The sequence below is a fragment of the Carex rostrata genome, chromosome 12, assembly GCF_964058835.1.
Source record: "Carex rostrata chromosome 12, lpCarRost1.2, whole genome shotgun sequence".
Classification (NCBI taxonomy): Eukaryota; Viridiplantae; Streptophyta; class Magnoliopsida; order Poales; family Cyperaceae; genus Carex; species Carex rostrata.
Window position 1 is genome coordinate 5,332,765 of NC_135929.1, and position 24,618 is coordinate 5,357,382.

Genomic DNA, 24,618 nt, shown 5'->3' on the forward strand with positions numbered 1-24,618 from the left:
TTCATTATTTGAAGTCAATCCGATATATTAAGCGTTGAGTTAAAAAAAAAAAATTAATGAACTTAAAACACCCTGCAGGTTCTACTACTCATCTAGATGAATAAAAAAATAAGTTTCAAGGTCCTTGATGACTCGGTACCAATCCAATATAAAATTAAATTGATTATTGATACAGATAAAATTGTTGTGTTATTTTATTATTCTGTCTGTATTTTAAGTTTCATATTGATCGTGTTGTTATTTAGCTTGTTCGCTTTTATTCACATCTATTGATTTGTTTTATTATTCATGTTAGGTGACTTATTATTGAATTATTTGCTTCGTTATTCAAACTGATCAAACTAGAGAAGTGTTCGTGGCTTCGTGCTGTGTATACACACGAGAATTTTTTTTATAAACCATAAATAATTAAAAAAATTTAACGATAACAATATGATTATTTTTTTTTTAAAAAGCATAAGGACCGGACGGTCCGTCCGGTCTCACAAATTGGCTTTTCTCCAGACCGAACGGACCGTTCGGTCTGGAATTTTTTTTTCGTTTTTTTTAGTTTTGCTGCATTTTTTTTATTATCCGCCACAGAAAATCATGAAATTTTTCGCTTTTTCTCCAGACTGGACGGTCCGTCTGGTCTTAAATTTGTTTTTTTTTCTGTTTTTTTTCTGTGATGTCATGGCAAATGTATACCGTGGCAAATGTGTACTAAAAAAATTATTTGAAGAATGAGGGAATGTCACGGTAAAAAATAGAAAAAAAAACAAAAAAAAAATCAAATTTTTTTTTTTGATAGTGTACTAAAAAATGCCACGGTAAAAAACAGAATGAGGGAATGCCACGGTGAAAAACAAAAAAATTTAAGACCGGACGGATCGTCCGGTCTGGAGAAAAAGCGAAAAATAAACAGAAAAAAACAAAAATTTAAGACCGGACGGACCGTCCACTCTGGAGAAAAAGCGAAAAAATTCTTGATTTTCCAGACCGAACGGTCCGTCCGAAAATTTTACGCACGAAGCAGAGTTGAGCAGTCCGTCCAATCTGGAGAAAAGCCGATTTGTGAGACCGGACGGACCGTCCGGTCCTTATGCTTTTTTAAAAAAAAATTTATTATATTGTTATCGTTAATTTTTTTTAATTATTTATAGTTTATAAAAAAAATTCTAAACACGAAGCAGAGTTGAGCGGTCAACTCTAGGTTGGTACCGTTTAAAATATCTGTATATCAGCTCCCTAAAGGAAATTACATATCATATGTTATGATTTTATTTTGATATTTTAGTTAATTTTGAATCATTAAAGTTTCAAAAGTAAAGATATGATGGAGATCTTAACAATACACGCATTTAATTCTTTTAAAATAGAGTAAGATTTAGATGCTATGGATAGCATAAGGTCTTATGTGTATTTTCAAAATTTATTGAATAAATTTCAAATTTCAATCTAAGTCGATTAGTAAATTGGTTATATAATGAACTTATAGAATATCAATTTTTATCATTTTTGAAAACTTTGAACTATATTTATGATTTATGAAAGATGATAAAAAATGACTTAAAAATCGTAAATTATAAATTATAAAAAATAGTAAAATTGATATTCTAAAAATTTATTATATAACTAATTTACTGAGCTACTTAGATTGAAGTTTGAAGATAAGTTTGAAATTTATACGATAAATTTTTTAAAATAATTAACAGCCGTAAATAAAGTTGTATTCAGGTTATCTTTTATATAACTTTAAAAGTGTCACCCAATCATTTTTCGAACAGTACTTGCTTTTGCAAGTTTGCAAGGACAAATTTGGATGTACTTCCACATTTAATTATATATAGGGATTAAAAGTGTTTTAGAACGATGGCGGACATACGTTCAAATTCTTCTTACAAAAATGTACTCCAATTAAATTGTAACGGGCACATTAATTTTGATCAAGGTTCTAAATAGCGATTATAACGGCATAGCGGGGAGACAAAAAAAAAAGCTATTGCGAATAGCGTAGCTATAGCGGAAGCTATCACACATAGCAATTTTTCCTTTTCAAACTTTATATTATATATTTCTACTAATTATCAACATAATCAATATTAGAGAATTGATGTAACAACTAAATGACAACTAATTTAAGTCTATATTTTTTATCAATTACACAAATAAGAAGAAAAAAAAAATCTAAAAAGTAATATTATTTAATAGTTTATACTTCATGGCATTACATATTATAATAGACAAAGAGCAATTAATTTTATAAGGTAAATGAAGTCAATATACATATTTAAACATTTTATAATTATAATGATAATTAAAATCAGCTTTCAATTAAAACGAACGATAATAATTTTACAAATGAATACTATAAAAAGAGTAATCAAAATGAAAAATTAGTATTTGAATATTTCTCGATATAGAATAATATAATAAATCACAAATAAAAATAGAAGCATATAGTTTGGTTTAGTATACTTATCGTAGAAGACCATGTAGCATTAGAAATAAGAATAGAAGTACAAAAGTTCATATAAATTGCAAAAAAAAAAAAACATGTAGCATAGCGGTAGCTATAGCGGGTCTCATATAACGGCAATAGCGGTCAGCTATTATAGCTATAGCGGTCGTAGCTGAGTTAGCGCAATTTTATCTCATAGCTTAGTGTTTTTGGTCCAGAAAAGCTATAGCGTAGCTGTAGCGCCGCTACAGCTAGCTATTTAGAACCCTGATTTTGACCCTCCACATTTTATTAAACTTTTTTTGGCAAAAAAAAATAATAAGTAGCGTAATTCTGTGTATATGTATTGATTTCACACTACAAATTTCTTCTTCAAAAATTCTATTTAATCTCTCCAACAACAACATTAAAAACGAGAGAGCTTTCAAGAAATCATTATAATTCTCTCCACAACTTTCTGTTTAGAGCACGGATGAACTGTAGTGGCACTAGACCCTAGACCCCACTGGATCCACACCACGACAACGTGGTAGTCACTTCCATACGTGGTCGACAATCGACAATGTGGGGCACCATACATAAAAACAATTAGTGATGCTTCTGTGCATACAAGGACCTATTTGTAAAATGAACATATTTTTATTTTCAAAGTTCAAACAGTCGATCCGAACCGTTCATCTTGTTCTCCATATTAATATGTGCTTGGAGACCAAATTTTACATTTTTCTGAAATTTTTTACTATTTATTAAGATGAGTACAAAAAATATCAAATTCAGACCATTGAATTTTGTACCCATCTTAATAAATAGTAAAAAAATTCAGAAAAATGTAAAATTTGGTCTCCAAGCACATATTAATATGGAGAACAAGTTGAACGGTTCGGATCGACTGTTTGAACTTTGAAAATAAAAATATGTTCATTTTACAAATAGGTCCTTGTATGCACAGAAGCATTTGCCAACAATTATTTGTGGTTTTGGAGAGAAATTTTAAATTACATTTCTCCTCAAAGTCTCGTCGTATTGACGCTCTGTTAAAAACACTCCACACAGCATTGTATTATGGCACAAATCTGCTATCAGGACTATGGAGCAGGGGAACTGCGCTAAAGCAACAATAATAAGTGGAACTGCGCTAAAGCAGTACTTTCATAAATTGAATGAATAAAAAGATAAAATCCCATATGCTGTTTGAATCATGGCCCGCTTTCAGGTGCACAAAATAATTTTAAACATACACCTGACTAAATTACAATTTCCTAGTGCTAAGACTTTCTACATGAACCGTTTTTATCACTATGAATGCATGAAACTAAGGTTGCTTTGATCTCACTGAGAAGTAAATCTACCAAAACATCAACTTAATGAAATTTACAAAGAAAATAATATTATTTTTTGTCAAACTAGATAGAAATTGGAAGCCATCAGAGAAATCCTTCTATTTTACAATAAGCTGTACTTTTGTATGATACATCCCGCGAAAAACACTTTAAAATAAATTCACTTACCTCCATTTCCTACAACACATCTATATATTTTTTTTTTTATTTTTTTCATTTTTATACAAGAAAGCCTTCTTGTTTGCTCTTTCTTCAGCTGTTCATGTTAGAGATGTTCATTCCATCAAGAACCCATATCATCTTTCCGCACAAAAGCCCAAAATTTTCCTTGAATCATGATCTGGATTGAACAATTCTATATTGGAGAACCAAATCCTCAGGCTTCTTCCAAATGTAAGTCCGTACAGTGGCCAAGCTCATCTCAGGTGGCAATACCTAACATTAAAAGTTAAGGCATCGTCAATAAAGGAAAAGAGTTGGTTTTAGTTTCCACCATAAATTTCGGAAACTTTTGCTAGTATAGAATAAGATGATGTATGGAGTATGATGCATTAACAGTTCAGCATTTCCCCACATAATAATATTTAATCCTGGAGTGAGTAAATAGTGATCAAAGAGATATCAGGTGGTATGGAGGTTGTACCTGATTGTTGCAAAGAACTTCTATAGTGGGCTTATATTTTTGCCATGGCTTCACACCTGCCCGCAAAGAGTTGTCTCCCAAGGCAGGGAACTGGACTTGTCCAGTACCTAACCCAAATGACCCATCATTGTTTGCAGGATCCAATGGTTTGTCCAAGAGAAATTTCTCAACAACATAATTAACCACCTAAGGAATTGAAAAGACCAATGCTACCACAATTAAGATTAAACAATGAAGGAAATAGCAAGACCAAGTATGTTAAACAGTAAGTGAAGACAATTAAAGACAGAAATCGGCGGGATTAAAAACATTAAAGGCCAATACATTGGTCTTTAAATTTCAGAAGAAACGCTTTGGCCCCAAGTCCTAAATTTGTAGGCTGGAACTAAAGAAATTTCAGGGACCAAAATGGGACAACAAACTCAACACAACCATAAAGCTTATCCAACTAAAATGTACAAAAATTGAAAATTTACACTTTAAAGCTTACTTTGTGAATACGCAATATACGTGGTGCACTGAGCTTCCCTTGTGTGACAGATGGCACAGGTGAACCCTCCAAGGGTTGCAAATAAAAACTACACCTGCAGATAGAGATAAAGAGATATTAGCTTTCCATATACTGCTAATCATTTCACTAACATGTTAACATGCCAACCCTTTTTACTCTTCTTAGGTGCTGAAAATCATACTGTAATTTTAATAAGTTGCACTTGAGTATCTCTCTTAACTTTCCTGTGCCTCGATCCTAGCTTCAGATATAAATAACATACCTGCAACAATAAATGTAAGGCACATTGGCCTCACCCATGCTAAAGCATCATCAACGCCACTGTTTTCTATTTTTTTTTAAATAAAATAGTCAAAGTACCCACTCTTCTTTCCCTCACTCGTCTAAAGAGAAACTGACCAGAAGAGGAAGTCAGGTAGATTAAAAAATTTCCAAATGAAAAAAAAGGGAGACCTAGATAATTTTGTTTTTGATTTCATAGATTTGGTAATACGAGGTACCTAGAATGATTGAAACTTGCAAGATGGTTCTCATTTTGATGTGTAATTGTGATACTTTCAAACTTTTGAACAGGAGAACACAAGCTTTGTTTGGTGCTGTCCTGCACGCCATATCAAAACAAGAAAGAATAAAAAGAGGAAATAAAATTACTTTGTATTTTCTTTTGGATAACGGCCGCTGACAACACACTCAATGCACCACCAAGGGAGATCCCTATCATCTTCGGTGCCATCCAGATCAACACACTTCTTTCTCCAGGGTCCACTGTGGGCTCCCTCGGTAATAATTGAAGGAGGTGAGTCGGTCAGGAAGTCAAAAACAGAGTATGTGGAGGCGTTCAGCTGGGAGTGGTCTGCCATATCAGCATCAGATGACTCTACCCTCATCAGGGGAATATTCCTAACAGCTGGGTCCGTGGAGGAAGATTTCCCAACCACTCCATCACCCCCGTTTGATAGATTGTGGGTTGCGCTGCCGCCTGATTTTGGCTTCCTTTTAGTCAACCAGTGGTATAGCAAGCCCTTCAAAGTCTCATGAGCTAGATTGATCTGTTTTGAGTTTTTAAGATAGGAATGAGAAAGGAAAAACATAATAACACTGTACTGGGAAAGGCTAAAAGAAAAAAGGCATACAAGCTCGATTAGAAAGTTCAAGGAAAGATGAAACTAGTAAATAACCAAATAAAAAGGCATTGCATTCCAGCGTTACCAATAATTGACTGATTTTTTTTGGGTGGTCAATTAAACCAGTCTAGGTTTCTTCATTGTGTAACAAGATGAACAATCATTAGACCATTACACTGCCATGATAAACAGAACTTCAAAAATGGTATAAACAACATATTTGGTACCAGTCATGTTCTTCAAGGGTATACTGTAAAATAATAAGAAAAATTGGTCGTAACCTTTGCATCTTCATTAAAACCAGACAAATTCAAGTCCATTGCATACATCTCAGCTGAGAAGCACTGAGGCATGTCAAGATGAACTGACAAGCATCCCATTCGTGTATCCATGGTAAACCATGCAGGTATGCTCACCTAACAGCGAAAGAATATATATATAAATAGAACTTCCACAAAACATCTATACAAAAAAAAAAAAGGAAGTCATATTCTAGAGAATATACCCTTTCAAATAACTCTTCCTTCTTTTCCTCGAAAGAAACCTGCCAGGGAGAGGAGAAAATGCATTGAATAAATTTTCTTCTAAGAAATGTTTGCTGTGTATGTACTGTGGTATCAATAAAAAATATCAAACAATCCTGCAAACCCAAAAAAATTGAAATTACCCCCCCCCACACACACACTAACTACAAATGAAAATGTATACAGTATCCTGTTGAAATATCCTTTGCAAAACAGGAACCCGAAATACCCTACTTTTAATAATTGGACTACACTAAGCGTTGATTATTTAATTGGTGAAACAAGAGTAATACGGGATATTTGATATTTCTCATGATTTGTGAAAGAACCTAAAGGTTTAAGTCTTATATTTCATGCAAAGAACCTTGCCGTAGTCTTCAATTACAACTCCCTTTGTAATATCCCAAAGCTTGACTGAACCAGCAGTATCCTGTAAGAGAGGTTTTTTTAGTACAGAAAATGACATAGCACCTGTCAGGTACAGAAAATGAAAATAGTAGAACCCTGTACCTTTGTGAGAACATGCCTACGGTTATTTAAGATCTCGTGTTTGATAATTGCGGGATGCCCTGGAATGGTAAAGGATGGCTCTTTGTATACAGGTACCTTTAATACAAATATTAAAAAAAGAGTACACTATAAGTAATAACAACACAGTAGCAATGAATCAGATATTCCTGGCATGGCAAAGCATTTCAGACTAAGAAAAATAAGATGGAAGACCCCATATGCCCAACTGAATCGATAACAGCACCAAAAATATGTGCCAGTTTAGGTGAATTTAATGGTGTATGCCATGTCTCAGTGTAGTGCCAACCCAGGAAACCTCAAACAAATAAACATAATCCAAGAAACCTTGACAAAAATAAGGGAAAAAAGAAAGAAAGAAAAAACATAAAACTAAAAGAAACTACAAGCTCGCAAATGAAGTAATTGAGTTTATCTATCAATTTATTGAAACTTTAAACATTGTATTTTCTTCACTAAATGCACCAATGATGCTCAGCAAGAATTTCAATTAATGTTTTAACATCATGATGTGGCCAAAAAATGCATTATTAACACAGTAAAAGACAAAAAGGTAAAACTGCAAATAAACCACATACAGGGGCAGATCCTTCTAGGGAAGCACGAGCCCGAGAAAATGACAAGTTTCCAGCCAAAAAGGAGCCACCTTTTTGGAAAACTTTGTGAGGGGCCTGTCCCCCAGCAGGCCACCCATACACCGATGAGTCAGTAGTGGCGACCCAGATCGTCTCGTCTTGTAAAGCTAGTTGAAGAATAGGGTGCTCATTGTTACATAGCAAAATACTCTCTCTTGTTGACAGGTCTGTTAGATAAAGCTGTAACACAAGGGCAGTACAAGTTAAAAGTCTTTGGAAAACTGCTTCCTTTTGTTTCTACTTATAGCACTGTAGATGAACCAGGGTGGAACAATGATTTCTTTTAAATGGGGGCTTGATTGTCCCTTTTCAAGTTTTCTACTAAAATTTGGGTACTTTCTTAATTAAACCATTTTGCAATACAGAGTCCGTCCTTTTCTATACAAATAAAATGTAGATACAAGTACAACATATACTGCTAGGAGGCTCTCTCTCTCTCTCTCTCTTTTATTTTTCTTGTCTTTAATTATGTGACAATGTCAGCTATATCCTGTAAATTAATTAAGTAAAAGAAACAATTCTTTACAACATTAACAGCATCCCCACAATAATGATTTACAACACTAGTTGCATAGCACTTGCAAATGTGAATCGATAACAAGTACAATTTACAAAACACGTTGCTATAATATCCATTGAGAAAAAAGAAGAAAAATTACCGATTGATCCCTCCCACCACTATAAACATGAGTGAAGGATGAAGTGGCTGCAAGTGCCCAAACAGAGTCAGTATGTACAGCATAAGAGTGCACACACCTCTGTTGACCCAAGTCCCATAATCTACACCACAATATTCAAGGAGTAAAGTAAATTAAGCAAATAATGCACAACTTTATTAATAGAAACTCATTATTCACCTCCATACAAGGACAAAAGGCGTACCTTTCCCTTAAAAAACCCCTCTTTTTTTAAGGTAAAGCTTGAATTACTTAAGGTAAAAATATTTCAAGTTTTGGAATCAAATAGAGGACAATTGGTAAGTGTCAAAAATAGTACCGAATCATGGAGTCAGATGAACCAGACAGACAATATCTGCAAGAAAGCAAAACCCATTAACATGTCAACCAATATAACATACTAGGACTAAAAAGTGTATATCTAAGAAATAACTTAGACAATGGAGTAGGAATACAAACCTCCCAGTGGAATCTATAAGCAAAGCTCTGATGTTGTCAGTGTGCCCTCTTAATTTCATGTTCTTTGAACCAGTCCTAGGGTCCCATACACGTACGACCTACACATTATATCAATCAAGCACACTTTAGTCATATGCAACCTAGTAAGAGCAGAATATGTATTTTTGTCCTGACGACAATAAAACCAAATTTAGAAGAAGTAGACCCAGGACTTACAAAAAATTTTAAATTATTAGTACACTAGGGTGAACCCTTTTGTTGGCATGGACTGACTATTTCAAAATTTGTTTATCTGGGAATGCTGTGTGCTTAATAGCACGAGCATAAAATACAGCATGATTGCAGAATTTGTTGTAGGTCCCCTGGCGTGTTAATGACTATAAGTTAGTCAGAACTGATATCCCCGTAAACTTCCAAGTCTGAAAACCATTATATGTGCCAATACAAAAGAAGAATATTCGAAGAGTACAGTCAAATCATACCTTCTCGGTGCCACCAGAAACGAGTATGGTACCAGCATCATTCATTGCAAGCGCATAAACTGAATCCTTGTGCCCCTTGGCTGAGATTGGGCTATACCCATTTGGATTGACATGGTTATTACTCCCTGTAATATTATTAGTCGAACTTACTACTCGCAAACTAGACATGGGAGCCCCTAAGTTTCCATTAGTCATATTTTCATCCTCTGGAACTGTGTCACTAGACTTGATCACTGGAGAAAGAGCTGCTTCAATGTCCCATATGAAGACTTCTCCGCCAAGAGCACCAGATGCAACCATATTTTTCTGACAAATAAAATAAAAAAACAAATTGAGCAAGGCAATTGAAAGTAGCAATACATTAGAATAGTCCAGTAGGCTAGTTAAGAACAATGGTTATGCAATCTCATCATTGACTTCAGTATTTCTTTATTTAACTCTAGGAAACAAGAAGTTTTAATAATATATATTTCAGTGGAAGTTCTCAAGTCAGTGAACTGTTAAGCAAACATTTTATTTTATATTTTGTCTACTCATTAGATTTCTTCTTACACTTTGAGAAAAAGATCATCAGCATATTTGCAAAGATAATCTTTAACTTTTGTATATTTAAAACCTATATATTTTAAATGAGTCTAGCATTGTATTACATAAAATCTATGTTAATTGAGGTATAGAGAGATATGTTTAACATTTTTCTCAGCTCCAGCAAGGCAGGTGACATAATCAGAATGCTGACGAAAGGTTCTGATGCAAACACCATCTGACAAGCAATTCCACGCCTGTAGGAAAAATTTGTACCCTATTAGCAAAATTAATAAACAAAAGAAGCAAAAGCCTCTCATCTCTTTCATTCTGAGGTAAAAAAGGGGAATGCCTTGATGGTAGCATCTGAAGAGCAAGAGACAAGACTATCACCAGCAATGATGGCATCATTTACCTATAAATAATAACATTGGATAAACAAAAAGCTATCATCATTAAGAAAGATATCAAGAATATCCCAAAAAACATAAAATACCAGTAGATACATCAACTCATCCCCATTTAATCTCGGTATTGCCATGCAAAGAGGAATTTTTGCATGTGTCGATTAATAATGTATATCCTAACAAAAATTCACTAAACCATTTCCTGCAGTCATTCTAAACCAAAGTAGCCCCTAATTTATTTTGCATCCAGTAAAGTAGGATAAATCAATCTTATTCAATCATCATGAAAATTAAGGAAAAACTAAAAAATTGTGATACCCAATCAACATGCGACTCAAATGTGCCAGAAAAGGTAGGGTTTTGGTCCTTTAAAGCCCATCTTTTCAATGTACCATCTCGGCTTCCACTAAAGAGATAGTCACAACTGTCAGATGTAGAAGCCTTCAAATAAGCCAAGCAGTTAATTCCTGCACAATGCTGAAAGAAAATATGCAGATCACTCAATTTAGACTCAAAAGACACAAAGGTTGACATTTAAAGAAAATACAGATCGATTAAACGACAAGCATTGTACTTGATTAACATCGCTACATGCTGAAATATGAAAAAGCAAAGAGTAACTACTGATGGGGGACACAGTACAGGTTGGAAACAATCAGGTGTACCGACAATACAATTGAAAACAGCGATACATGCTGGTAGCATGTTTGTACCAGTATCGCATTTGAACTTTATAAACCCCTAAAATATCACATACACAGACAAAAAAGACCGCAGCTGCATATAACTATACAAAAAAGGGAGAATATGGTTCATGTAATCTTCACATCCCCATTACTTGAGAAATCCTTGCTCAGTCCTATCCTCAATGATAAGTTGGGGAGGAGTTACAGTCTATGCAATTTATTTGGATTAAAATATTAACAAGATACTTCCCATGTCTTGCAGGGGTTGGAAGGGATATTTCTTATTTTCTAGGGGAAAACATGATGTTTTACCATATAAGCAAGAGACATTTCTAACTATGCGGAGGTATATTTGCGAGAAACAGACCTTGGTGTCATCAGCATCATTGAGTACATAAGTAAACCGCTTCTCCTTTCGAGGCCGAGTTGAACTAGCTGTATTGCCAGCACTACCGACCCGATGCATCTCTAACTAACCACGAGAAACAGAATAATTAGAGGTACTTTCAACCAAGAGTTACCGGACTTATTGTTTTATGACCTGATTAATCTATTTTGATGCCCGTTTAAAAGGGAATTTGTCTTTTGATGCTAAATTGGAAGCAATTAGCAGTCGATATTGGAAGTAAACACCACACAAGCCATCAAAAATGGAAAAATTAAAGTTCGACCGTTAGTGAAATCTGTTTGGTTTATACCTAAACCGCTTAACCCCTCCCTTCTCTCGTCACTAAGTGCCACAATGGCTATTGAGGGAGCAGCCACGCTCGAGAGAGAGAGAGACAGGATCTGACCTTGGATTAGAAGATCGGCGGAGGAACGAGGAGAAGGCGAGATCGACGAACGGAGAACGTGGCGGCGATCGGCGAGAGGTCGGGAGAAAAAGAGAGGAGAGAGAAAATAAATGATCGAAAAATCGTACGAGACAAAACCAAAGACTTGCTTAGGTCCGGCGACACGAACAGGGAAAATTTAGGACTTCTATTTTTCTTTGTGTATTTTTATCTGGAATCGGAGCGGTTTGATGGGCACAGGACCAAATTCTATCCGATGTCTGATCGGAACCGTTAATTTTCCATTATGATTCGTGAGGACAATTTCAAATTCTCTCAAAGCTTGTCAACACGACTCTTGATGCTGATCGGATGGTTTATACTAGTTGAGGACAGAATTTGGTATGACGCCCATCGAACCGTCCCCTAGTTCAATTTTTATCTGTTATTAATTTAGGACTTCTCTATTAATTTGACTTGGAGCTTTTCATGCATTACTTTGGTTGTTAATTTTTTTTAGTGCGTGGCATATATTTTTGCATTTAGGAATCTGACGTGGCACCTAATTGGTCATTTGGCAGTCAACAGATATACATACAGTTATATAAATATAAAATGTTGAAAATTATTTAAATCTGACGCTTTCTTTGATATGGAATAAAGGGTAGAACTTTACAAAAAAATAGAAATAAAATAACTGTCGGGGGGAATTTAATAGAAATAATTTCAATGGTGATCATATTGGAACTTAGAAGGAATATAAGTAATTACTAGCATCTTGCTCGTACGTTGCAACGGGGATATATTATAAGATTGAATAGAATATGAAGATACATTTTTATTTGACATTCACATAAAATTAAGAAAAAATATATTTAAATAACAATTAAATAAAACACAACAAATAAAAAAATGGATCAAATATAACATGAAAAAATTTATTGAAGTATCATTACAATTTAATATCTAATTTTTTTCACAAACAAGAAATGTCATTAAACGATTTAGAGGAGAAATAATCTGTAAAGAAACAAAATTGGAAAATATATGATTAAATGATTCAAATAAGAATTTTCTCTATATATATTCTTGATATAAATTATTTTAACAATGGAAATTTATCTACAGATAATTTCATATTCTTCATTTTCTCTTCAAATTGGAAAGAAATGATTGTTTCCATCAGCACAAAATCTTTTTTTTTTTATGTAAACATCAGCACAATATCTGCTATTCATCTATTTACAAAGATACAGTAGCCCTAAATATAATTCGAAAAGATATGATGGTTTCCATTTTTATTATTGAAACTATAGAGAGCAAAAAACATAAAGAGGGCCGGGTTTTGTTTTCACAACAACTTGCTATCCTAGTTTCTCATTTTCATGGCATAATACTTCAGTTCTTGACAAAGGTACCTTGTAGGTAGATTAAGCATCAGCAAGAAGGCGAAGAAGATGTTAGAGCCTAGCATGCGACTGGATTTATGCCGGCTCTCTGACAGCAATTTATACCTTCTTATGTGTCTCAAAGCAGCTTTTCTGTTGCCTTATTTGAAGTACTCTATAGCTTTTTTTCTTGAGCTTCACATCAGAAGATGCTTTTGTTTAGTGTTTTTTGACTACATCTTTTTTATTTCTTATCTCCATGTGCTTAAGCTTTTAGTAGAACAACTAGTTTGTTAGCATGCTACAATGCAACAGCATTGTTTGGGAGACGCAGAACCAACAACTTACAAATGCAACCATCATTTGAAGGAACCATGAATTTCAATTTTGACTGATAGATGAATCTTTCAATCAGTGCACGCTGGCACTGGACCTGGCTGGTTCTTTCCATTTTGCAATCAAGACTCAATCGACTGTGCATGTGAGCCTTAATTAGCCATCGCTTGTGCAATAAAACATGAATGTTCATGTTAACAGTCGGTACAAATCACCTTTCCCAATTCTGATCAATGAGATCAATATGTTTCTGCAACTTTTCTTCAGTCCAAACCAAATTCAGTAAATCATAATCAAGACTCGACACACCTCCAACTGGTGTTGCCCCACCCAAGTGATAGAGGAGAATTGAAACGGAGAAAAAAAAAAAAATAAGGAAATAATTTAATTGCAAGAATAAAAGATAGCTCTAAGAAGAAATAAGAAAATAGATTGCTAAAGATTCATTCAATTTTAATTGTGACAAACCATGTAGCAGTTTGTGTAGCGAGTATGTTTTCAACTAAATTTAGACTTCTACACATAAAATAGATATATTTAATCAAAAAAATACATATTATGTGATTGGAGGGTTGATATTCAATTCAAAAATTCATCTTTCAATCTCAACCGTTGACGGATCATGACAACTACGTACATAATATAAGAATGGAGATATAATAAATACACATTAAACTTAGTAAAACAGTCGCGTCAAAAAAAAAAGTAATGTATTTGAGGACTAATCAGTAAGGAAATTTTAACATGTTTATAATTAACTATTTATTAATGGTTTACTGTCTATTTTATTTTCTCCAGTGTTCAATTATAAATTGTTTCTTCCTATTTTTTGCATTATTATTATTTAATTTGTTGTGATTTTGGAATGCATGTCTATATTTATGTAATTATCTATTTCATGTGAGATAAATCATGACAACATTTTTGTCCTAGTTTTTTGTTTCTAGCGCAAATAAAATACAAGCATGCATTTGATGATTTTTGTTATTTTTGGTTGTCGTATGGCTAAATACATGGTCATAATTTATCAAAACATTAATAAAGACACATAATATGGTGTAAAATTGTAAATGCATTCCGACAAATTTAGATGTCTAAATATTAATGTATTTTTTATTTAGCGCAATATTTATCACATATCTGCATAAATAATATTTAATTTATCACTTCATTTTAGCACAACAAAATTATGAGTGCGCGATAATATCTAAGAATTATTTGTCAATTTTGCGTGTAACTATATATGAATTGATTGTTTTCCTTATTGCTTAAAACCTATATAGACACACGCAATGTGTTTTAAATTCATCCAGCAATTTTCATACATAGCAATTAATATATAATTTTTTTCACAAAAAAATAACAAGAATGTATATAATAATATTTACAAAATACTTGTTTATTCCAGCTATTATTAGAGGTGCTATCGGGTCGGGTGGTCCGGATACTATTATATTTGGACCCATACTCTAAAAGTGTCCGTGTCCGAATTTCGATCCATATACTTATTTGTTTTAAATCGGATCGGATCCAGATACCTATTTACCCGTAGGTATTTCGGATCCATTATTTTATTTCCGGGTAGATAGATATCCATAACTTGCTTGTAAATTATTGGACCTGGTTTGGATAGGGGGCGGTTCCGGATTCGGAGTAGGTATATATCACAATTCTCAAGCATTTGAGAAATCATTTACATTTAAATATAATTATAATTTCTTAAACATCTCACATAATAAATCATTATAATATAAATTAAAAGCTGCTGCAAAATAAAAATTATATTATTGTTCTTGTTCATATAAATTTCAATAATTATTGTAAAAAGACAGATATATGATAGATATTTGATTTCAATTAGATTTATTACGAAGGGCATATCAATGAGAGCAATAAATTTCCATGATTATGCGGATAATATACAAGGCAAATATTGAAGGATATATTCATAGCAATAAATTTTATTCAAAAAATTAATATGTAAAATGTGATTATTGGCATGATATTTTGTTGATTTGATTATATGCAAAATTGTATTTTCATAGTTATTAATATATGTTTTATTGGGTATTTATACGGGTATCGGGTCGGGTTCGGTTATGGGTCGGATAACCAAATCAAACCCATATCCTATGCATTACAATATCGGTTCTGGTTCGGATCCAGATCGAATATTAAATTATTAATTTTGTAACCGTACTTATAATTTGACCGGTTATATTTTTTAAACCCTATCCAACAAACAGAATTTAAACTCAAATGGTGAGGTAATATAGAGGATCTGAAATCAAGCGAGGACTCAACAAGTACGCCCTAGAAGTAGCTAGCTCGTGCTCATGAGTCCGCACCTGTTGAAATTATGAGAGAATTTTAGCAACCCTAAAATTTCTCTCCAAAAAGTTTAGGAGAGAGAAAGAAGAAAGAGGAGAGGGATTTCAGGGTCACTGAAAATTCTGAAAGGATTTCAGCCGGTGTGAATTCCATGCTCATGCCCTCACCTTCCATTTTTTTTTCAAGTGCTATAAGTTATAATATACGTTATTTTCTAAGATAAGAATTTATTTGTGTTCTTATTTAGTTATTGCATTTCATCATATTTATTTTGCAGAAATGCTGGGTAATGTAGATATACTAAAATCTATGATTAGTATTATTAGCATACTTAGTACTATTATTAGATATATTAGCGTTCTTAATAAACCTAGGCTTGACATCGTATTGCTTGATATATATTAAGTCCCAATCATTGTTTGATTAAAGATAACCGTCTTATTTATAAAAACATTGTTTAGAATTTACCTAGGTAACTTTATGAACTGAGATTCACAAATAATTTAGTACTCTTTAAATTATTTTTAGTTACTAAAAATTGCATTTCTGGCAACTTTGTTTGCATAATATTTAAGGTACTTTTTTTATTTAGTACAAACTAATTTTTACAGTAATCTATTCTTTAAAAATAATCTATTATTATGAACGATATAAGCTAAAATAAAATGTACCTTAAAATTGAATCTTTGCTAGAGTTACCTTAATAAAATGTAGGAACTGACATGAATTAATATGCAACCGAGAAAATCGCAAAAATGTACCATCTTTATTTATTATTACAAGGTTCGCAAACTCGATTACAAGCACCTCACATGTCAAATTCCCAACAGAAAAATATGAAAAAGAAGAAGATAAAACTCAAAATTTATTGCATGTTCCCATTGTTTCTCTCATATAATGTACCATATACACTGACAAATTTTGAGGGCCTTACTTCGTTGAAGGTGATCGCTTCAAAAATATCCTGTGTAACCTGGAATAACAACATTGTTCAATGTGATCAGCATTGGAAAGAAGATGGCTAGGTTAGTTCCTCTGGTTTAAACAATTTACTATGGAAAAATGCATGTTCATGTAGCAAAAGATGCGACGAACTAAACATGACTCAAACGCAATTCAGTTTCACATAATACTACATACATGTAAATGTAATATTTTTCATTAACACATAAAAAACAATTAATGAAATCAAGAATTTAATGATAACAGCTCATTACACATGGAATGCAATCTCATTTCACCACTTTCCTCAATTGGCCAATTTTTAATCTAAACACAAAAATTTAATCAAGCTCTCTCATAGAAACAAAATAACTTGTAATAAACCTTAGAAAGTCACCTCCATGGGTTCCGCCCTGACATTTGCTTCGCCTTCTTGTGCCCCTCTGCACCTCTCCCAGTTGGAGTCGAAGGCTGTGATGGCGAAGACATTGAACTCGGCGTGGCCACTGGCGACTCTACTGATCCCCTGTGTTTCATTGAATGCCGACCAAATGATGATAGAGACTGTGATCTAACCCTGTGTTTCTTCTCATGTGATGAGTTTCGGGTCCCGGTATCACTCTGCGTGTCCGACTCTGAGGCATGCGGCGGTGATTGGTCGGAGTCAGATGTTTTAAGTTCGATTGCTGTGGTGTTGACTGCTGGCGGCGCTTCTTCAATGATATCTGTAATAGGTGATTTTTTCTCTTCTGGGGGTTGTTGGTTTTCAGTAATCAGAACTGGTTTTGTTGGGGTATTTGGAGATTTTGGGGGCAGTTTAATGGAGGTTTGTACGCTTGGTTCAGCTACATGAAATTGAAAAAAGAAGAAGAGATTTAGTTCAGAGAAATTTTGTTGTTGATTTTGATATGTCAAAACGTGAGTGGAATTACGTGTAGGCCTTTGGAATTTTGGAATAATTCCCAACTAGGAGAAGACTTTTTTTCTAGTTGTCACTATTGGCCGACTTCGATTTGTTTGCTAGGAGAAGCAGAGACGCACGTCTTGCAACGACCTTTTTACCTAGTTTTTATATTCTTTTTTTTTTTTTTATATTGAAAGATAACCAATCTATCATCCGCCCTTTTATTTTGTCTGTCAATAATTTTGTTTCCTTCCCCTTTTCCTTTGGAAAAAGGAAGCACGATGGGTAATAGCTGAACTAGTCCTGACCACGTCTACAGGCTTAATCTCAAATTCAATCAAACCCTTTCATGTCAACATCTCTGAAAGTATTAAAAGAACGCAAACTACATTATACTTTTTTATTGGGAAATTTAATATCAGTAAACAGCATTGTGAAAATGTCGTCAGTTCAGATACACCTCCTGATAATCATGATATTTGAGATCATGGGTAGTATGCTAAACACATCAGGCAGCGCAGACCCACTGGGAGTCTGGGACTTGGGGTTCAGGTACGGGTTCAGGTTTAGTATCAGATCCAGGTCTGATCAGTTCAACTCTTGAGGTCAACATAGTCCAAATTTTCATCACACATTTTTTCATCTCCAACCAAACACTGACAGCTTGGATCAGCATCCCCACTTCCCTGCCCTCCAAAAAATTTCTAAGAGCTGAGTTTCAACCTGAGCCATCAGGTTCGATCTAATTCAGACCTTCCAATTTCAATCAAGTTGCTGCCATCCATTATATCATCACAAACATGGGTTGATTATTGTTTGTTTTCCGCTATTTATCAATTCCCAGCTTAGATGCCTAATAATGATACTTTGAGAATACCACAAGAGAATCCATGGGCAAAATCATATACAGGCAACATACTGTGATAGAAACACACAGAAGATTTCTGATCATATATAGCATGTATATACCTTCATATGAAACCAACCAAGAAACCAGTAGAACAAATCTCACTAGAACAAAATCCCATAGAGGGTTCCATTCTATCGTACTAAAAGTAACAAAAATAAATTAACAACAAACCATCATATGTATCAGCTTCTAATGTTTCTCACCATTCATCGGCTTGCTCAAAAGAGATGGCGGTTTTAGCCTATTGTTGGAGGCCGGTTTCACATCCTTCTTCTCCATAAAACTTGGCTGGTTGGTTGAGGAGAGGAGACGAGCCCACATCCTGTCTTGTATTGAAACCCTGTTTCTCTTGTTTGTCACCCTCTGCATTCATCATTAATTTAATCCCATGACACATCTTCACATTTATATTACACTATTTCTCACTACAATTATTACTATGGTCTTTGGTTAAGGGTATGTAACCAGAAGTATGGAAAAACAGTGAAAACATGCATAAACACATCAGGTGCGAACCAAAAGCAAACATGTAAATAGGATTGTTGGTATGGTTATTACCCCAAGAAACAAGTACAAACCAAAGTGAACTATCCAAATGTACCTTGTGTTGATGTAATGTAATAGTTTGGCCTCTTATCCAATACACCTTTATTTTTTTAACATAGTAAACCATTTTACAATTTTCAAGGGTTTGGCGAACACTAACCCAGTCCCATCTGATACCATAATGACTGAATCCCTTGTGGAGCTAAATGACACGGAAACAAACAATTAACTTACATTAAAGGGGATGTATGCATGCCGGCCGTTGATCTGGCCAACACAGAAACCGGTGTAACCAGCCATGGCCCCATGTAAAGCACTGTGTGCCAGGAGGGTGCAGTACACATTATCTGACGCGTTGCTAGGAATTGCCCTGATCATGTAAGTTGGATCTGCCATTGAATTTGTACGAATAGACAATTAGTTTCAGTTGGTACTGAAAATGTTGATGGATTGCCCAAAGGAAGATTTAATGTTACCTATGTACTTGAGGTTCAATGTAATTTTTTTCCTTGAGAAATGTTCCTGCATTAAAAATAAATAATGAATACTAAGTTGGAATTAATACAGATTTCATTTGTAGATGTAAATAATTTGATTTCCTGTATTAGTTATTTTTAAAAACCCACAATTTCATAATACTTGGCATCTTAATGTTTGATGTCCCTTGTCAAATTCTAAGTGAAGAACCTCAAAATTATTACTTCATCAGTTTTGTAATTTTCTTGGAAAAAATAAGTTTCAAACTTTTAACGCTTGTGGGATGACTACTACAAATGAACCTGACAGATTTTGTGACTCTTCAAGCCAATTTAAGTTGGTTGTTTGGCTTGAAACTCATGTCCGAACCAAATTATCACACAATCAATCCATGACCCACAATTATACACAAACCCATCAAAATACAAACCAGTACGAATCAAAATACTCAAAAATCACCCTCACTTAAAAATTAAAATATAAGAAAGCTCAATTTCTTCAATAAGGGTGGCCAACACGAGTCCAATCTTTATGATAAAGTATGGTTTGTCTACGGACAGGACACTGCATATCCCAATGCTAAATTGCCAGGACATTCCACATAAACTCAAAAACAATAAACATGTCACCTGCAGTCCTGCCTGTTACTCCTAATTCACAGATTCTTACCAAAACCTAAAACTGCATCCTGATTCAAAATATCTTGAAAGGAGAAAGTAAAAAAGAAGCTGCCTTTTCCAAGATACCATGACAAAAACTTTAGTTCCCATGAAAAAAGTACCTTGATTTTTTCAGAAAGCCAGAGGCCGATATCAAGGAGGAGGCGGTTTCCTGATTCATCTATTGTGTCCACAGAATGAACACTCTGTGCAATAATCTTCTGTCCTGCCCCCTCTGCAACTACTAGCACCATGTGGCCATTTTCCCTGAGGCGTTTCTCCATGAATTCAAATAGGCCTCCTTTTCCTTCCAGATAGAATGGAGATTCTGGGATCAAGCAACAGTCCTAAGAAGATTATGAAAAAACAATTTACATGAAATTCTAGATCACATATCTTTTAAAATCCAAAGAGACTGGAGATGCGCTACTTACCACGTCACGACTGGCGAGAGTGGCATACATAGAGAGAAACCCTGTGCAATTGTTAATGCATGTCAAAACTTCAAACTCATATAAAAATAAAAGAGTTTTCATTATTGAAAGGTTACAACAATGCCTAAAAGAACTCTAACCATCCATATTTAACCTTTAATTGACCTTAATTTAAACTTATTTAAGTTCCATTATGCATTTGCACACAAATAGGCTTGAATCTGAACAGCCAAAGAAGAGAGATGGATTATGTTTGGTCACATTTATAGCAGTACCATAATAGGAGGGACATGTCACTCCAATACCAATATTAAACACGACAGAAAGATAACTAACCACTATAGCGACCCATTAGTTTGACTAGCCCAATCCCGTTTTCAATACTTTCAGCCTCTACATGAGCTGCATTAATGGCACGCTGTGCTTCTGTCACCGCCGAATCAAACCCAAATGACTTGTCAATAACCTGAAGAACCACATAATAAAAATATGATTAGAGTTAATCCCAACAAAAGGAAGAAAATAAGGAAACAAATTTGTGCTCATTATTTTGCATGCCTACCGCTATATCATTATCAATTGTCTTCGGGATCCCAACAACAGCAACTTTGAGACCACGCCTTCGTATTTCCTAGGAAAAGCAATTAAAAATGGAAAAATTCTCTTCTCAAAATACTCTTCAAGGTTATAATGTGAATTTAGTAAAATATCATGTTGTACCTTGTAGATATCAGAAGCGCCCTTTTGAGTCCCATCGCCTCCAATGATGTATACCTGTATCAAGTTGCATTAAGAGAAATATAAGCTAAATAGCTCTAGTCCTTGAATAATACAGAGATATCACATACACCCCAAAAATTAAACAGTCTGCGCTCACTTTCAAATATGCCCAAACTGTCCCTTTCCACCATACCCCACCTGCTCTTATCTCTTTTCACCACTGAGCAAAATTGAAGAGTATTTGGAAATATTTCCATGTTTTTCCACAGATCATATTCATCTGAAGGTTTCACAGTGGAAATTTCATATTTAATATATGTGTGCTTCTGAAACTCTACCTGATTAACACCACGATCCTCAATGTTGTCAACAATTTTTATTGTATCATGACCTCCTCTTGATGTACCAATTACTGTTCCGCCTCTTTTGTGTATGTCATTCACACTTTTAGGTGTTAACTCAACAGTATTTCTAGAGTAGAAGCCCTTGTATCCTGCCTGAAAGAGCTCGATAATCAGAACTTTGCACAACAGATTAAAGGAGACTCAAATTTAGAAAGTAATAGGGAAATCAACGATAATACTTTCCCAAAATGTTGCACCTAATTCTCAGTCAATTTTGGTCACAGTCAAGAATTCTCATATTAATTCACTTAAGTTCCTGAATACCATTTCTGCTGTTAGCATTACTTCTGGTCCTGAAGACATTTGGAGAATTCAAAAGGATTACTAAAAAGTAAAGAAAAAATTTCCCAAAAGTAGGTTTCTCAAAAATAACTTGAAGGATTCCACCTACATTAGAAAGGTGCTTCTACAAAAATATAAGGAACCTTATTCAAGTACTTACCTGTTGCCCATACCCTTTTTTTATGTGTATGTTTTGAAAATCCATAACACTACAATAATGTCCAAAATTGATCATAAGAGATGAAGAGTTAGAGCAAGCAAATTGAATAAAGAACGTCACCTCAATACCAAGAACATGGTTCACATTGTACATGTGAAATAAACCACACACCAGCTCTCTAATCACAGTATTAAGGCCAGGACAGAGGCCACCGCACGTTACAATGCAAGGTAGCACCTCATCAGACTCAAAGTAAACCTAGACATGAAATTTATTAATTAAGTTTTGTTAATCAAAGTCTAATGGTCACAACAAATTGTTAGCTGGATTGAATTTGAGTTTTCATCAAATGGGCTTTATAAATGAATGGAGTAATCAGAGTAATCAAGCTCTGATATGATGAAGCTTCAGCTACAAATAAGTAGTTCTACCGTACAGTAGAAAATATTAGAAATTCCTTGTGAAAACAAGAAAGATCTCGTACATATCCATTAAACAAAGACATTGTCTGGAGCCCCTACCGGAAGCAGCCTACCTAGAGGAGAGGACACCCGCGGGGCCTCCCCCATACCAATTTATTCAAACTAGAAAAATATTAATTATTTTCCCTATTTATGCAGAAGCAAATACTAACTACAATTTGTAGAAAAGAGGACATTTTTCATATTTTCTGGGGGTGATTCTACAACTTTGGGGGGGGGGGGGGGGGCCAGGGAGAGAGAGACCTTCTGGCGGGGCCCAGCACGGCGGAAGTGGACCCCTCTAGGAGAGTCTTTTTGAGAAACAATCTGCCACGGTTGTAGAAAGTTTAGTGCCCAAAATATTATAAGTAAACATAGACCAATTATAATATTCAGAAGCAGGTGGAGAGAGAGAGGGAGACCTGCAAAGGCACAGAGTCTTCTTCATTGACCCAGTATTGCCTAAAAAGGATAGATTATCAAACCTTGCAACTCCAATTGAAAGCGTACAGAGGTATGTATAATTGGTCCAAAAAAAATTACAGTACTCATATTTATCCTTCTTTTATCTAACTTCTAGTATGCAGAATTAGCATTGCCAGGAACGAGAAGATTTGGATTATTTATTCCTATACATATTTGTCTGGGATCATACTCATTTGTTTCCAAGATCTAAAGACAGTTCTAGGAAAAAAGGCAATCATGCGCACAATTCAAGACCTTTAATTGATAAATACAGAAATAACAAAAGGAAATTTGAAGTCAGGTTGCTGACAGAAACTTACTTCACTGTTTTGTAGGCCGGATGGTTCCGTAGTGGATTGGTAAATGTCTGGCAAAAGAAGGAAAACAATCATTGCTGTTAGTATAATTCTACTAGTGAAATCCATTTTAAACATATTTCAGGCAATGTTTCTAATTCAAACAAAACTACTAAGATGAGATCCAAAAGAATTATTGAGACATACAAGCACGAATTCCGTATTGATATAAGTTTGCTTCTGGAAAAATAAATACGGTACTACAACAATTGCTAAATAAAGTGCCTTCGTGTATTTTAACTCATCTACGAGAGTACACATAACATAAGGTCCTAGTATTAGAAAAGTGCCAAAAGGAAAACTCCTCCAAAACAAGCGCGCGTAAGAAAGGATAGTGGCAGATCAGTTAGAGACTCGACAAAATTGGAAAGACCTCGGTAGTATGTTCAGATTCAGAAATCTTGCAAAATCAAAATTTCAGAGGACATTTGCGAAAAAATAAACTGAAATGAAGCTGCTTACTGGCATATCGGGGAGGTAATCGGTGAAATGAGGCACATCCTCTAGAACATAACCATATTCTCCTTCAACGATTTTAGAAGCAACAGCATCGTCGGGAAGGGTCGACGATGAGACAAGGGATCGGAGGTTTGGGTATGAATCTCGCGCGATTCTGATGCAAGTGGCGGAGAAGGGGAGGTTACTCGTTACCTGGCGCGAGTTCGGGGAGTCGAAGTCACCTTCCACGTGGACTGCGTCTGGCGACGCCAATGGAGACGTAGCTTCCATTGTAAGCTAGAAAGAGAGAGAGAGAGAGAGAGAGAGAGAGGGATTGTCAGTGAAAAATGGAATCGAGTATTTATTTGGGAGGGAGAAGTCTGTAGGGGTTTAAAGTGAGAAAGGAGAAATCAGGGGGTGACTTCGGAAAAGTCCAAGCGGTGTGGCTGGTTGTTTTGATAGCTTGTATCCCCTGAAACGCTTGAAATATTATATTTCTGATCGAACGGATTATAATTAGTCAATATTCGCGCTGTTACGATATCAAAAGCACCTCACGAAATCTAACGGCGAGAGAGTGCGTTATAGCGTTGTCTAAGATGCGACCCTGTTGTTTTGAAAACAGAGGTCTTCTGGTTTGTCACCGTACAT

At 34.7% G+C, this 24,618-nt stretch overlaps 2 protein-coding genes across 10 annotated transcripts; both read right to left on the reverse strand.

Annotated features, from left to right (window-relative positions):
• Window positions 1-3,823: 3,823 nt before the first annotated feature.
• Window positions 3,824-11,964, reverse strand: LRS1 (Transducin/WD40 repeat-like superfamily protein). 5 transcript variants are annotated; one of them, XM_078312427.1, is made up of 18 exons: window positions 11,776-11,964; window positions 11,349-11,449; window positions 10,614-10,772; window positions 10,241-10,303; window positions 10,056-10,145; window positions 9,364-9,669; window positions 8,882-8,979; window positions 8,742-8,777; window positions 8,405-8,525; window positions 7,689-7,925; window positions 7,093-7,188; window positions 6,947-7,012; window positions 6,564-6,602; window positions 6,340-6,474; window positions 5,586-5,983; window positions 4,914-5,007; window positions 4,424-4,609; window positions 3,824-4,215 (listed from the first exon to the last, which is right to left on the reverse strand). In XM_078312427.1, exons 2-18 carry the CDS (start codon window positions 11,445-11,447, stop codon window positions 4,114-4,116), a joined length of 2,325 nt encoding a protein of 774 aa, XP_078168553.1. In that variant the 5' UTR covers window positions 11,448-11,449; window positions 11,776-11,964; the 3' UTR covers window positions 3,824-4,113. The 5 variants fall into 5 exon arrangements, with proteins under 5 accessions (XP_078168553.1, XP_078168552.1, XP_078168555.1 ...); XM_078312426.1 differs by having other exon boundaries at window positions 11,349-11,453; window positions 11,776-11,961; XM_078312429.1 differs by lacking the exon at window positions 11,776-11,964 and adding an exon at window positions 11,680-11,722.
• A 4,591-nt stretch (window positions 11,965-16,555) lies between these two features.
• Window positions 16,556-24,364, reverse strand: LOC144563062 (ATP-dependent 6-phosphofructokinase 6-like). 5 transcript variants are annotated; one of them, XM_078312431.1, is made up of 16 exons: window positions 23,992-24,364; window positions 23,494-23,540; window positions 23,131-23,170; window positions 22,973-23,035; window positions 22,368-22,505; window positions 21,740-21,898; window positions 21,402-21,455; window positions 21,244-21,312; window positions 21,018-21,147; window positions 20,682-20,722; window positions 20,370-20,594; window positions 19,588-19,633; window positions 19,346-19,500; window positions 18,769-18,928; window positions 17,149-17,596; window positions 16,556-16,782 (listed from the first exon to the last, which is right to left on the reverse strand). In XM_078312431.1, the coding sequence occupies exons 1-16, from the start codon at window positions 24,256-24,258 to the stop codon at window positions 16,740-16,742; spliced, it is 2,085 nt and encodes a 694-aa protein (XP_078168557.1). In that variant the 5' UTR covers window positions 24,259-24,364; the 3' UTR covers window positions 16,556-16,739. The 5 variants fall into 5 exon arrangements, with proteins under 5 accessions (XP_078168557.1, XP_078168558.1, XP_078168560.1 ...); XM_078312432.1 differs by having other exon boundaries at window positions 17,136-17,596; XM_078312434.1 differs by lacking the exons at window positions 16,556-16,782; window positions 17,149-17,596 and adding an exon at window positions 18,205-18,341.
• Window positions 24,365-24,618: the final 254 nt, after the last annotated feature.